Source organism: Lygodium microphyllum, chromosome 23 (genome assembly GCF_053477565.2).
Source record: "Lygodium microphyllum isolate KBCC chromosome 23, Lygodium_microphyllum_v1.1.10, whole genome shotgun sequence".
Taxonomy (NCBI): domain Eukaryota; kingdom Viridiplantae; phylum Streptophyta; class Polypodiopsida; order Schizaeales; family Lygodiaceae; genus Lygodium; species Lygodium microphyllum.
In genome coordinates, this window is record NC_141157.1 from 3,524,120 (window position 1) to 3,539,467 (window position 15,348).

The following is a 15,348-nucleotide window of genomic DNA, read 5'->3' on the forward strand; positions in this document are numbered from 1 at the left end:
TTTGCAGCCATTCGGATACATTTCTTTTTTCTTTCTTTCTACTATTTTTATTTGAAATTCCCTGATGAGATACACCATGGATCAGTTGTATTCAAAATTTTCTTACATGTCTATTTGCATTGCAGGCAATAGCTAAGTGTGCAACAATTTGTTAATTTGGAAAGCATGCTAGATGCACTTGAAACCACATCATGCTAGAAATACTTGAAGCCACATCCATGCTTTAAATGGCTCACCCTAGAAACACTTGAAGCCACATCATAGCCACCACTCAACATGAAATCAACTGAAGCATCCGCCCAACCAGGCATGAAACAGTGTAATCGACCCACCTGGAAGAAAACGAAACAAGCATTCAGAAGTCAACATTTTGCATACCCTTTGTAAGGTGCTAAGAACGTTGATGCATAAGCCATTTTGAAAGCCATGTTGTATCCACTTAAAAACTTAAAGGCAACTCATTATAAAACAAAGCACAAAAGAAATGGTAATGGTTTAAACACTTTGTGGCAGCTCATTATGGAACAAGGCATCAAGAAATTATAACAGTATTCAACAAAAACGGGTATGCATGCATGCACAAGGCATCTTCCCTTTGGCAGGTGGCATGTGAAGGTAAACGAAATCATGTGGCTGCTTTCTCAGGAGCCCAAGGATGCTACCTACATAAGGGGGAAGAAGATCTGTGACTAAGCCTACTGCTTTTGACTATGTGTTGGTGACACCAACTCCAGCCCACCACCCTTCTCCCTTGAAATTCCATCAAAGTACCTAGCAATTCTTGAAGACCTCAGTCTCTTAATTGCCACCAATTTGGTTTGCCAAATTTTGGGCGTAAACTTGCACATTCAACAATCTTCATGAATCATGAAGCCTTATAATGTATGTCTAAAGCTCTTCCATTGCTCTATGAACATTTCTGAGTATCCATGAAAACCGGTCTCAACTCTTCGGGCATCTACAGGGCAGTAAACCACATTTATTCAAACACTTAATTCAGCCAAACAGTAAATTGAGTAACTTATATCCACACATGACACATGTTGGCCCCAAGACCCCTTTCAGTGTTTCTTTAGATTACTGAAAAATGCCTTGAATTAGATAAAGTAGACTGGATTTCCAGCAGTTTCTCATGACACGACCGATCCACAAGTGCTCAACAACTTCATCACCTTCATTGTTGGACTATAAGCAACTCTAGATTATTCAAATGTCCACGTGAGGCCTTCAGTCTGCCAAACCCTAGATATAACAGCAAGTAAATAAGTTCCATTTTGTGGAGCAATCACTTAGATGCTTGTCATGCACAATCCCCATGAATCCCTACATGGTTCCTCTCACAAACAAAAAGATTTCTCACAACAGAACTGTGGAAAAGTCACTTTCTCCATGATAAAATTGTGCAAAAAGTGTAGAAGGCTCAAGATCTCAAAGAAGAAGGATAATCTCAACCCAAGGTGCTACATAAATGTATCTTGAGGTGAGGAAATTTAGGTCAAAAACATCAGCCATACTTCCTAGTAATGGAGTTCTAAACTACTGCCTTTTTGATTCACATGCCAAGGGGAGAAGATGGGCTGCTGCCCTACCTCCCGCACATGTACTAGAATGCATTCTCCTTGGCTGAAAACCGTAGAAGATGAAAGGATGGAAGGAGGCCTTGGAGCAGGAAAACACAGCTTTTTGCCAGGTTGGATGGGGAAACATTCCAACTTGGCAGAACATTCTTGGTCTCATTGCCCACAACTTTCCATTTGGGAACATTCCAACTGCAGGGAATGTTATAGAGAATGCCACATTCCAGCCTGCCACTGCTGCCGCCGCCACTGACAAGTGACCTTTTCAGCCCAGTTTGACTTGATATTTGTATCTACTATTGGCCTTGCCCGTTGGGCCTTGGCTTTTTCATGATATGTACTTCAATCTTCAAAACTTATGGCTCTTGACTCTTTACTCTTTAGACTTTTTTAGTAGTATGTATTTATTTTGAATGATCAACTGGTCTTAATATACCATGCACCTTTCATTTTGTTTTTTGATTCTAGTAGTGCATACTCATTTTGCAACATTGACTAGTCTTAATATATGATGCACCATCTACTTCTTAAAACACGAGTGGGCTGCTTGGCATTTAACAATTGTTCACTAAGTGAAACTTTAAATGTGACCTAATTCTAAGGTTCATAACTTTCAATTTACAGAAGTTTCACGATTAATATTGTTTCTTAACCTTATCATAGCCCATACACTTGCTCACTATATGCCTAGAGTCAAAACCTCCACTACTAATGCAATGATTAGGGGTACCAAAAGTAGAGTTAATTTAAATTTTAAATTTTAGTTGAAGTTTAAATTAAATTGTTAAGAATTCTTTCACATTTCTCATTCTGGTGACATATCACCCTCTTGAAATATGGCAAGCAGCCCGTTTGCATGCAATTAAGATCTGACATCCAATACCAAATGGCCAATACATGTGACCAAGAAACCAAGCAAAAGTACTATCAATGCATGTACTGGCAATGTACGATTATCAAAATGATAGTGCTGCACTAGTAAACAACCAAGCACAACTATACGAATGGCAAATCCACAGCAATCAAAATGGTATTCACTGCTTACATAAATAACCAAGAATCACTATAGAAACACATTTACATGGATCATAGAAGCCCTGAAAGTGAAATAAAATCATCATATTGTACCTCTGTGGAATCTAAAATATCTCCCAACAACCTCTAGATATCTCAACATATACGTATCAAGGAAGTAAACATACTATCCCCTCTCAAGTATTAGGCAATGCTCCTGATATATGCTTTGCTAAGCCCAATCAAATTCTACTTCAACTGAAAAGCATCAAGGTAAAGTTGTAACATGGTTCTAAAACTTTGTCCTCAATCATTTTGCATCAAGGACGTACATGGTTCTAAAATTTCACCAAATAGCAATAGAAAAACTTTGTCCTTGACTTCCCTTCCTTATGTGCCAATATCTATTCACGAACCAAGATCTCATCAAATTTGTCAACCTCTAGTTACATCTCATCAAGGATATCCTCAAGTATATCACCACAAAAGGGCCTAATAAGACTCATGCAAAAAGCAAAGTGAACCTTTCAATGATCAGGTAGCATCACCATGTGAGACACCGCATCAATTCTCTGTGGCACTTCAAAAGGTCCATAATATCTCATACTGAGATTCGGGAAAATATGCTCTTTACCCTTCATTTTCATTAACATGGCCTTCTCAAAATGTAGCAAAACCCAACCACCCTCTGCAAATAATAAAGTGTTAGGATAAGTATCAACTACTTTCTTTTGCTTCACTTCAGTCTTTTGGAGAGCAAAATTCTCTTTGGCATATGCTTCATTTGGCCTCAAGATCTCATACTTTCTAATTATGCAAAATGGCGCAACTTCCTTTTCTCCTTTCACGATCTCAAAAGATGCCTTCCTCATGGAACTCTGCACTATGTCATTATAACCATACTCCACAAGTAGCAAAAATTATTCTCATTTGAACTTATCCTCATTTCAAATGATATAAGACTGGCATTTGCCTCTTCGACTTGCCCATTTATCTATGGATGAAAGGAAGACCAAAACTTTAGAATTGTTGAAATCAACCTTCCTTCTCAAATAGGGTAGTAAATAACCTAATTAAAAACTAATTACAGCAAGCATAAAATTCACATCAACTAAAAATACAAATGTTACCACTTAATCTTGGACATTGGATATCCAATTGGCCCCAAATCTAGAGTCCCTTGCAATATTTCTTTAACTTGTTTTGCCAAAGGTTGAAGTAAACTGAGATCCAATCTTATCTTTTTCAACCTTCAATACATCTTCTTGTCCATAGTAACTAACAAGCCTTCAAGCCAATTTGCCCCTTGCTTTGCTTAGGGATTGGCCTTCAATTTGCCCCTTGGAAGATAAATTCTGCCCCATACTTAAGGTTGGCTTGCTGGCCTCTTGAAATTCTTAAAAATCCCCAAATTTCAGCTAATGATTTTCAAGTACTAGGCCCTAAATTCTTAGCACTCTTCCCAAGGTGGCTAGTAAACCCTAATTTCTACTCTACAAATTAGGGTTTAGCAACAGAGATCCTTCAATTGCACCCTTCTGAGACTAAATTCGGCTGAAATCTCTACAAGGAAGCTATGAATTGGATGGAGAATAGAAGGAAGCTGAAGAGAGAAATTTTAGAGTTCCATCACCAAAATTAGATGAACTATAATGCTACCCTGCTATAAATGGCTGATTGATTGCAGCACCATCAAAAGAAGCTCCATATGCATCACCTACCCTTGTGGGTGTGAAGATATGCTAGGGTTTGCACTAAGGAAACACATCATGTACGAAAAAGACTGAAACACAAAGACTCAGACAAAGACAAGCATAACTCAAACCCTAAACATAAAATGCAAAGGCAAAACTCAAAACTCAAACACAGAGACAAACATAGAGAGAAGAAACTCTGGAGTGTATGAAAGCTATAAATGAATGTAAGAGTGTACAGAATGCCTAGGGACACAACAATGAAGTGTCGGAGAGTGACGTCCACCGAAGACAAATCCCAAGTGTTATGACCACCAATCAAAGTGACGGAGTGAGAGAAACACCAAACGCTAATTACCAAAGTGTGAAGAGACCAAGGCGACTATAGAAGATGATACCTAATGATATGGGCAAACCAGCAAAATGCAACAATAGAACGCCGCAGTAAAATGCCACAATAGAACGTGGCAATAAAATGTAGTAGTAGGACACCGTAGTAGAGAAGCAAACGAGGTGATGGTAGTAGTCGTGAAGGCTGGACCACCACGTGGTGGAACACCCAACACATCACAAAATAGTAGAAGCTTACCCAACCACTCAAGGGTCTCAATGCCGAGAAAAAGGATAATGAAGTATCATGGAAAGAAGGATGGCAATGTAATGTGCCAATGAAAACAACTTAGGATCCATCCAATGGTGCTTTGCCCAATGCAATGCATGATAGCTACATGCTGAAGAATGCTCATGTAGCAAGTGCCACTTGAACAGTGCCCCTCGTGGAAAAATTGTTCACTTGTCCAAGGACCCTAGTGGAAAGATGATGAAATCATGCAATGCATAGGGAAAGGTACAAGAGGAGGAAAAGGCCAATGTCAAAGACAAGTGGTGAAACATATAGAATACCAAGAAGGGTAGGAACCCCCTCTTAACGTGGATGTTGATACTGAAGAAGTAAGAGGAGCCTAAGGATGTCGGTCTTCATGTGGTACCAAGAACTATGTGGATGAAGATGATGAAGCATTCCTATTGAAAGAGCAAGGATAGAAGTCACCACCATGATAGCATCAAGAAAAATACTATACAATCTGTTGCAGAAGGGGAAGTCTCCATGCTGGTAGAAGAGTAAAACTCCAAGGAGATGGAACCATGAGAGATGGAACCATGAAAGGATTGGCGTGTATCTCCTCTCTCAAAATCAAGAAGAACTGGTGCAAGCCTACATGTTAGCCCTACACTGAAATACAAAACCTTGCAAAGAGATCAAAAAGATGCAAGCATAGAGGTGAGTTGCTCCAAACAGCAAAACTGAAAATAAAAAAAAGCAAAGCTAAGTGCAATGCAATGAGTATGTAAGTCTACAACGGAAGTCTAAAAAGGGAAAGGCTAAGTGTGTAGCCACCATCGTCTACGACAAGGTGGGAAAGAGGTTCTAGAAGGTGCACTGGATGTCCTAGGGATGGATGCATAAAGTGCAATAGGTGAGCCACTAGCATACCAATCAGCTAATCCTTCAAGAGTAGTGAAGGAGATACGCTTATGAGACTGTCCGTGTATCACATATCCAGTAGCCACAAGGGCAAATGGAACAGACGGTGCAGCAGCGAGAGACATAACACACTAGATTGGCCAGCCGGAGTGGAGGTAGTCCCAACCATCTACGGTGATTTTCTAAAAGGAAGACCCTACGCCTTGGTATAACACTCCTCGTCCACATGGCCCGACCTCTAGCAATGTGTGCAGAACCTATTTCTCTTAGGAATTTATTGCCAAAGGGGTCGTGTTTCTTTGCTTCCATAGGAGGAAGTGGTATCAACCTTGTTTTGGCTTACCTTCGCATCTTGCAAGTTACTGCCACTGTCGATTTTTCCTCCTAAAGAAGAGGCAACCAACCCTTGCCCCTCTGAATGGATGTACGTGGAGAACTTCTTGTAGACTTCATCATGCAACCTCGTGTAACGCAAGAACTAGCACTAAAGCTCGTAGAACGTTGGCAGTCTGGATAGTGAGGTAATATGTTGGATAAAATGGAAGTATTTTTCTGGCAACTTGTTTAAGAAGAGCGTAACTTGATCGTCATTTGACTTTGGGGAGCCAGTAGTGGCAAACTTAGCGAGTAACCGCCAATATTCGGCCAACTTTACTGTCAGATCATCGCCTCCTTAATGGAAAACTCCTGAAACTCAAAATCAAGATTGATATGTTGAGTGCGATCTCGAGCCGCATAGCAATCAATGAGATGACTCCAATGCTTAGATACGAGGGGAAAATAATATAAGTGAGAGTGGAATCCAAGAAGCAACCTCTATATTAACTCAACGTTAGTTGTAGCATTGCGAACTCTCCATTGACGAATGTGATCATGGTGAGCTAGCATAGACTCAGTACCAACGATGAGGTCCCAAAGTCCCTGAGATTCAAGCACTTGTTGCACGAAGTTCAACCAAGTGGTGAAATTCGACCCGTTGAAACAAGTCTTATCCATGAAGGCATTCTTGGCAGTTGTAACAAAAGTGGTAGTGCTAGGAGATGGAGAAGGTGTGTAATGGGGGTAGGGTGAATAAGGGGGATAGGGTGGAGTGAAGTACACTTGGGAAGGAATCCCAGAGTGCCTAACATGCATATGAAAAGTGTGCATAGTGGATCCATATGCGAACAAGGGCGAACTGGGTATGGACATAGTAACTGCCTATGGAGCCCAAGGTGGAGGGATAGGGACACGAGTAGTAGAGGATGGATATCCTTGCGTCAGGAAGGTTGTGTAGGGGGTTTGTGAGCGTCCAAAGGTAGTAAGGGGGATGCCCATCACAACCATCCCAAAGTGACAGGAGGTGGTAAAGGGGAGATACATGGAAGATACAACGTTAAAGGGTGGCATTTAACAATGCACCAAGAGGTGGAGTGAAAGGAGGGAAGGCAGATGGTGAGATGGAGAAAGAGAAAGTGTTGGACAAATGGTAAAGATATACCTATGAAGGAAATCTGCTTTGAGAGTCTCCTCTATTAAAGTTAGCATACTAAAAATCATCTGGATCCTACACAACAAAAGAAGAAACAGGAGAGGGTTTTGGCTCATACGACTCAAAAGGATTATACAAACCTAACACAAGGCTTGGCAAAGATAAAGAAGATGGATTGCCAAACATGCCAAATGTCATAATTCCTCCAAGATAAGAGAGATGGCTACTCTCACCGATTGATCCAAATATAGTAGCACTCGTTGAAGAAGTGTAAATCGAACAATATGTGATGCGCAAGCACTACCGAAACTCTTCATCTGTAAGATAACCAAAATGAGAAGAAGAAGATAGTAAAGGTAAAGGTGTATCTACCTTCTTCTCAAAACCATAATGCCTTCTCAGAGCCTCTAATGATAAAGAAGCTTGATAGGGCATCATAAGAGCCAATGAAGAAGATGCCTAAGACATTATGAGTCAGAATCGAGTCACGTGTGAGTCTTACACAAAGAATAGCCTCCACAATCACCACAGAATACTCTTTAGAGGAGCACTGACACTGATACCATGTGAAGATATGCTAGGCTTTGCACTTGCCACTGAGAAAACACAACATGTACAACCAAGACAAAAACACAAAGACTTAGACAGAGACAAGCGAAACTCAAACCCTAAACGCAAAAGTCAAACACAAAGACAAATGCAGAGAGAAGAAACTCTGAAGTGAATGAATGTTGTAAATGAATGTAAGTGAAAAGAATGCCCAAGGGCAGAGCAATAAAGTGTCGAAGAGTGACGTCCATCGGAGGTGGATCCCAAGTGTTGTGACCACCAGTCAGAGTGACAGAGTGAGAGAAACACCAAACACTAATTACCAGAGTGTGAGGAGACTTAGGAGACTACAAAGGATGATGCCTGATGATGTGGGCAAAGCAGCAAAATGCAGCAATAGAACGCTGCAATAAAACGGCATCATAGAATGTGACACTAAAATGCAGCAATAGAAGGTTATAGTAGAGAAGCAAACAAGGTGGTGGCAGCACTCACGAAGTCTGGAGTGACACGTGGTGGGAGATTGATGGCTAAGATCTGCACAAAAGGGTGAGAAACATACACAAAAGAGATGAGGCTGAATGGTATGCAACCCATCTATTTATAGATGTTGAACAAGGCCCCAAAAAATTAGGGTTTTGGGGGACCATTAAAACTCACTCCAACCGTGCACCAAATTTGCATTTTTCATTAATTAAGTATGTTTTGGGGCTCTTTAAAAATGCTAATCAAGTGTAAAGCATGTTTTAGCTCAACAGTGGGCCCAAAGTTGTTGCCACCTGCTTGTAGATAGCTTGCAGGTGTTGTCACCTATCTCCAATGGCCTCCTAATCAGCTGAGGGAAGCTCTTTGACAGCCACCAATGGCTAGAACAGCCTCCACAACAAGCATGCAACACCTTGGCCTCTCTCCTCCTCCCTTCAGCTCCTTCAGCTCTCCCAATGCTAGAATGAGGTTCCACCAGCTTCTAACAGTCCTTTTCCCTCTTGCATGGGAAGGTTTTGCCAAGCGGCAGTCTTGTAATTGCATTTTTCAGCAATTTTCAGCCCATTTAATTTAATGTTCAAAATATTAATATTGTGAAGTAATATAACTATTAATTCTTGATCAGAAAAATAATTATGCCTGCCAACAATTAAATTGGCAAGGACAATTTGTTATCCAAGCAATCTTGAGCATCTATTAGCACCTAAACTAGCATTAATTAAGTAATTAATGTCTATTTCTTGGTCATCACTAACATTAATGGCGAATAAAATTATCTAGACCAAAATCTATCACGAGGGACCACCTAGTACTTGTCAAGTACAACTTATTACATTTTTTGCATTTGGCATCCATTGACTTCTCAAGATCCTTAGCCTATCATTGTGAAATAACTAACTTGCACATTACATGTGTAACTCACATTTGCACATTTCATTAACAACTTAATCAAATGCTATGCAAAGTATCGAAATTTCACGTCCCCATGACAATTGTACCCATGCTCTCAAAAATAGTACAAACTCATCATGCAAGGATCCTAGTCTCTCACAATAGACTATGGTATGCCATAATATTCAAAGATGTTTAACATGAATAAGCTTGATATACGATCTACAATTATCTTCTACCTCACTTGAATGAAATGGAACTATTTGCTAAACCTACAAATAATAGTCCAAATGTTGTCATTTCTTGCAAGTATCCAACAAAGATCAAGAAATCAAATCCATGGCTATGTTGTGCCGCAATCTATCAAGAATAGACAAGGGCTGCAACAAACCCAATACCTTATGTTGACCAAACTTCATCTTTTGGCATATAAATATGCACACAAAGCAATCTAGACCATATCTTCCAACAAAAAGAAGTCTCAATCGCTTTCATGTAAGCATAAATACATGATGTCCTTCATCTAGAGATGAATGACTCTCTATCATAACCTTGGCCCTTAAACTACTCGGTAACACATAACCGACCATCCATCATAAGCAAGTCCTCTCAAAGTCTAGTATTCATGGTGCTAATCATCTAATAAAATATCAGACTCTAGCAAAGTTCTTATCTTTTGTATAAAGTGTCTTCACCTCATATAGCTCATGATGGTACACTATACACTTATCGAAACATGTGGCTTCCTATGTTGAGCTAAAAATGCATTAGCTTTACTTAAACAACCCCAAAACTTGCTTAATTAATGAAGAAACCTTGTTTATTTAAAAGAAACACGATCCTAGAGAGTTTCTGTGTCCCATAAGCACAAACCCACTTAGGAGGGCCCAAACTTTCTATAAATATGTGTGCTGCCCTCCATTCAGCTTTCAAACTCGTTTTTGCAGATTTCAGGTATTTCAGCTTGCTGCCCACACCCCGTTCGCGGAGGACATCTCAGCCAAAGCTGTCCATTGCTGTCTACGTCAATTGGCGCCTGTTTTCCAACCCTCTTCACGCAGTTTGGAGCTAATCCCAGCCAGGCAACTGTTGTTCCTGCACAAATCTGCTACCGTACAGCCTGCCACGACATCACAGCCCTATGTTTGCTTCCTGCAGGCTGTCGCCCAGCTGTCCTACCTATCAACTGACAGTTTTCTCTCTCCTCCAGCTGTCGCCAGCTCCTGCAGGCTGTCGCCAGACTGTCCTACCTGCGTTCGACAGATTCTCTCTCTCCTTTGCTGTCGCCCAGCATCTGCAGCCTGCGTTTGACTGTTTTCTCTCTCATCAGCCTGCGTTTACTGGATATTCTCTCTCCTCACTACCGTCGGCATCAAATCCAGCTTCTCACTGCTGCGTTTGCTGTTGTTCGACATCCGGAGGCTGCCTTTGCTGCGATTCAGGATCCGTTTGGAGTACAACACACTCTCCAGCTCATAACCCCTACCCTGATCCTTGAGATACAAGAGTTCGAGGTCAGTATTCATTCACTCCATAGTGTGTTTGTTGCATGAGCATTGTTTATTCAGCAGTTATATTACTTCAGTTATTTTCTATGTTCATTGTCTCCGAGTTACCCTAACCCTAACTATGTTCTTTTATTAGTCTGTGCTTTGTCATATGATTGTTATTTGTGTTTCTGTGTCAGAGTATTTCTTTACATGGTATCAGAGTCTGATACTCTCTGAGAAACCTAGGCCTTTGATCTGAAAGCTCTCTGCAAGAAGCAAGAACAACAATAGGTTCAAATGACTTTGAACACATCAACACCAATTTAGTCTCCAAAACAACCTATGCCGAGAACCGAGCGAGATTGGGCAGAACAGCTTGCTCCACAAGGTTCCGACATGGTGGAAGACACTTCTAACAACACAGAAGAAAGGCTATACAAGCTTTCCACTGAAGAATATCATGCGATCATGGACTATAGACCAAAGAAGATTGAGAAGCTCGATCGAAGGATTGCCCTTCAGAAGAAGCTACTCAATGAGAGAATGCATGAATTTCTCTCTTCAGATGTTACGCATAAATCTGATGATATTGCAGGGCCGTCGAGACCTCCCTCAAGGATGGGCCCGCCTATTGGAGAAAGAGATCCGGAGTATGTTCCATTCTTTCATCCTCTTCCATCCACTCTGGTGCAAGGTACTTTAGATTCGTCTTTTGTCCCTTCATCTTTTACTTCTGCTGCTTTGCAATATACTCGTAGAAATCATAAGGAAGATAAGAGCACAATCCGTTGACTACGGAAAAGGTTCTCTTGAGGACTAATTCTTGTATGTTAACACACGTCATGGGCCATGGCAGTATGCTTGTTTTGTGAAGGTCTTGGGTCTGACCATCCTTTATCATTCTTCCGTTTGGAGCACAGATACTCAATAGGACGAAAACTGATTTGAACCCCCACTAAATACTAAATCTATTACATTTCAATTTTTGAAAAAAGAGCAGTCCATAGTTGATTCCATCCGCCTTTGTAGGGCTTGGTAGGCCACTGGGCAGCCAACGTGCACCCTTTGTTTGATGCCCTGTCCTCTCTAGGGTGATCACTTGGGCTCACTTGGTAAGATTCCCATCACCTTCATAGTCTTAGCAAGCCTTTGAGCAACTGATATGCACCCTTTGTCCAATGCTCTGGCTGCTTTGGAATCGGACGCCTTGGGGTAAAGGATCTTTCTCGTGGCATCGTCGTTGGGCCTGAGAGGGGGTGTTGAGCTAAAAATGTATTAGTTTTACTTAAATAGCCCCAAAACTTGCTTAATTAATAAAGAAACCTTATTTATTTAAAAGAAACGCGTTCCTAGAGAGTTTCTATGTCCCATAAGCACAAACCCACTTGGGAGGGCCCAAACTTTCTATAAATAGATATGCTACCCTCCATTCAGCTTTCAATCTCATTTTTGCAGATTTCAAGTATTTCAACTTACTGCCCACACCTTATTCGCGGAGGACATCTCAGCCAAAGCTGTCCATTGCTGTCTACATCAGTTACATCAGTTGGCGCCTGTTTTCCAGCCCTCTTCACATGGTTTGGAGCTGATCCCAGCCAGGCGACTACTGTTCTTACGCATATCTGCTGCCGTACAGCCTGCCACATCATCACAGCCCTGCGTTTGTTTCCTGCAGGCTGTCATTCAGTTGTCCTGCTTGTCGATTGACAGTTTTTCTCTCTCCTCCAGTTGTCACCAGCTCTTGCAGGCTGTCCTGCCTGCATTTGACAGATTTTCTCTCCTTTGCTGTCGCCAACATCTGCAGCTTGCATTTGGCTGTTTTCTCTCTCATCAGTTTGCAATTACTGCATATTCTCTCTCCTCACTACCGTCTACATCAGATCTAGCTTCTCACTGCTGCGTTTGTTGGTGTTCAACATCCAGAGGCTACCTTGCTGTGATTCAGGATCCGTTCGAAGTACGACACACTCTCCTGCTTATTATTCCTGCCCTGATCCTTGAGATACAGGAGTTTGAGGTTCAGTATTCATTCACTGCATAGTGTGTTTGCTACATGAGCATTGTATATTCAGCAGTTATATCACTTCAATTATTTTCTGTGTTCATTGTCTCTGGGTTACCCTAACCCTAACTGTATTCTTTTATCAGTCTGTGATTTGTCGTACAATTGTTATTTGTGTTTCAGTGTCAGAGTATTTCTTTACATCCTAGACAATGCATAGGCCACAATATTCTTTCTACCTTTTACATATACTAACTAAAAGAGAGACATGAATGAGACATTTGTCCATCGAATATATTTCTCAAACAACTTACTCTATGTAAGAAATTATCACAAAGGGTGTTTATCTATCTGCACAACAAAATCAACACCAATTAGCTAGCATTTTCAAGTGGAAAAGCATGAATTACAATAGGTAAATCTTTCTCATAAGCATATAAATTTTTCACTACACCCTATAAAACTCTATCCTCATATGCTACAACTCGTTCTTCCTACATATAAACTACACCGATGCTCTTCCTATAGACTCTCTCATGGGCTTCATATTGATGCCCTTTGATCCATGTTCCAAGCTTCCTAATTATTTAAACTATCATTAAAATAGTTTTTACCCCTAGTGCTCTAGGACCCTGGTGACACTAGGGTTAGGGTTTCTTATGATAGTTAGCCTATGCAGCTATGTTTCTAGTAGAGACTATAACTACATGGTATACAGACATTGCCAACCCCTTGGCATCTCCAATAGAGAGAAAAATAATGAAAGTGTAAGAAATTAATAAAATAGATATCCACTAAGATTCTCCTAGGCTGATCTACTGGCTGATGTTCGCTTGCTCGACTTTTTCCGTGTGTCTTCTACTCTTGCCAAGCTCTACAAATGGTTTTCTTATTGAACCAACTGTGATATTGACTGGTGGTTTGGATATTACTCTGCCCTCTGCATGATTTTATTTTGATGTACATAGAAGAGCATTTTTTGTTTGCACACAAACCAGTCGTGTTTTACATGTTTCTGCCATATGTTTAGACTGTTTCTATCATGTTTTATATTGCAGCTGCTATGAGAAAAGAGATCCAGGATGAGACAGACAGAATAACAAGGAGAAACAAGCAGATATCACCAGTTCCAATTCATCTAAGCATATATTCACCACATGGTAACTCCAAAAGATTATTTTTCATGTTATTTTTGACTTTTCTTGTGTTTAGAGTTTGAGATTGGGATTGTGTTAAAGGCATGTCATGATGAGTCATATGGAAGACAGTTTGTAGGAGAAGTGACAACCAAGAAGGCTCTACTTGCAAGATACTAGTGGCCAATCCTCCATAAAGATGCCTATGATTATTGTAAGTGATTGTTAGAGAGCAAGGAGAGGTTGCTAATGTGATTTGCAGCCACCAGAGATCAGTCCTACAATATGTGACAACAATTTTGAGCCCTCCACGAGTAGATGACAGCAGCCCAAGGTCCTTCTTGTGCAAATAACAACATATAAGAGGGCTAGGCTGTAAGTAATAGCTTCCATAGCTGCTTGAGCAAGGCAACAGTAGCTTTTCAACATTTTTTACAATGAAACTTTGATATTTCTCTCTACAACATTCTCTCTCATTCCCCAGCCATCTCTCAAGTTATCTCAACATTTTCCAATATGTAGAGCCATCAGAGGAAGAGATTTGTGACAATCTCTACTGTAAACCCTAATTTACAGCAGAGATTTGTGACAATCTCTGCTGTAAACCCTAATTTACAACAAAAATTATGGTTTGACAACCACCTTGGGATGCATGCTCAGAATTGAGGACCTAGGACTTGAATTCCACTAGCTAAAATTGAGAAATCTCAGGGAGATTCGAGAGGCCAGCTAACCAATATCAGAGCTGGGGCTAAATTTGTATTTCAAGGAGCAAGGTAAAGGCCAATCCCCAAGCAAACCAAGGGGCAAATTGGTTTGGAGGCTTGCTGGTCAACTTTGACAGCAAGAGACACTTGGATTAGCAGAGGAGATTAGAGGATCTCAATTGTACTCTTTTCATTTGCAATATAAGATAAAGAAATACTACAAGGGGCAACACTTTTGGGGCCAACAAGGCGTCTAATGTCCAAGATTAAAGTGGTAAAGTGTGTATTTTTAATTTACGTTAATTTTATGCTTGTTGTAATTAGTGTTAAATTAGGTTATTTACCACCCTATCCAAGAAGGAAGGCTGGATTAGGATTTAGCAACAAAAATTCTTCGATTGCACCCTCCTAGGACTGAATTTGACTAAGATCTCTTCAGAGAGGCTGTGAATTGGCTTAGAGAATAGAGAGGAAGCTAGTGACAAAGAAATTTAATGCTTTCTTCGCCAAAACTGGCGGAAATTTAATGTTGCCCTGCCTTGAATAGCTGATTGACTGCAGCCCACCATCAATAGGAGCCCCATGTAGTTACGTGCCCTTGTGGATCCCAAAATTGTTGTGACTAGCCATAGACAACCTACAAGGGCTGTCACTTGCCTCCAACAGTCTCTAGATCAACTAGAGACAGCTCTTTAATAGCTTCCAATGGCTAGGATGATCACCAATGGCTGGAAAATTGCAGCAATAGCTCTCTCCCCTCCTCTCCAAATCTCCACAATGTTGGAATGAGATTCCACGAGCGGATATGTCAATGAGGGGGAGATTGGATAAGGGAAAAGAAAAGA

The 15,348-nt window shown here is 40.7% G+C and overlaps 1 protein-coding gene across 3 annotated transcripts in view; it reads right to left on the bottom strand.

Annotated features, from left to right (window-relative positions):
- LOC148015815 (alpha/beta hydrolase domain-containing protein VTE7-like) overlaps positions 1-15,348 on the bottom strand; it is a 67,388-nt gene that overhangs the window by 18,561 nt on the left and 33,479 nt on the right. For all 3 annotated transcript variants that reach the window (XM_087664228.1, XM_087664227.1, XM_087664229.1), the window contains one exon: positions 237-332. In XM_087664228.1, coding sequence (XP_087520354.1) covers positions 237-332 — 96 coding nt within the window. The remainder of the gene's footprint in view (positions 1-236; positions 333-15,348) is intronic.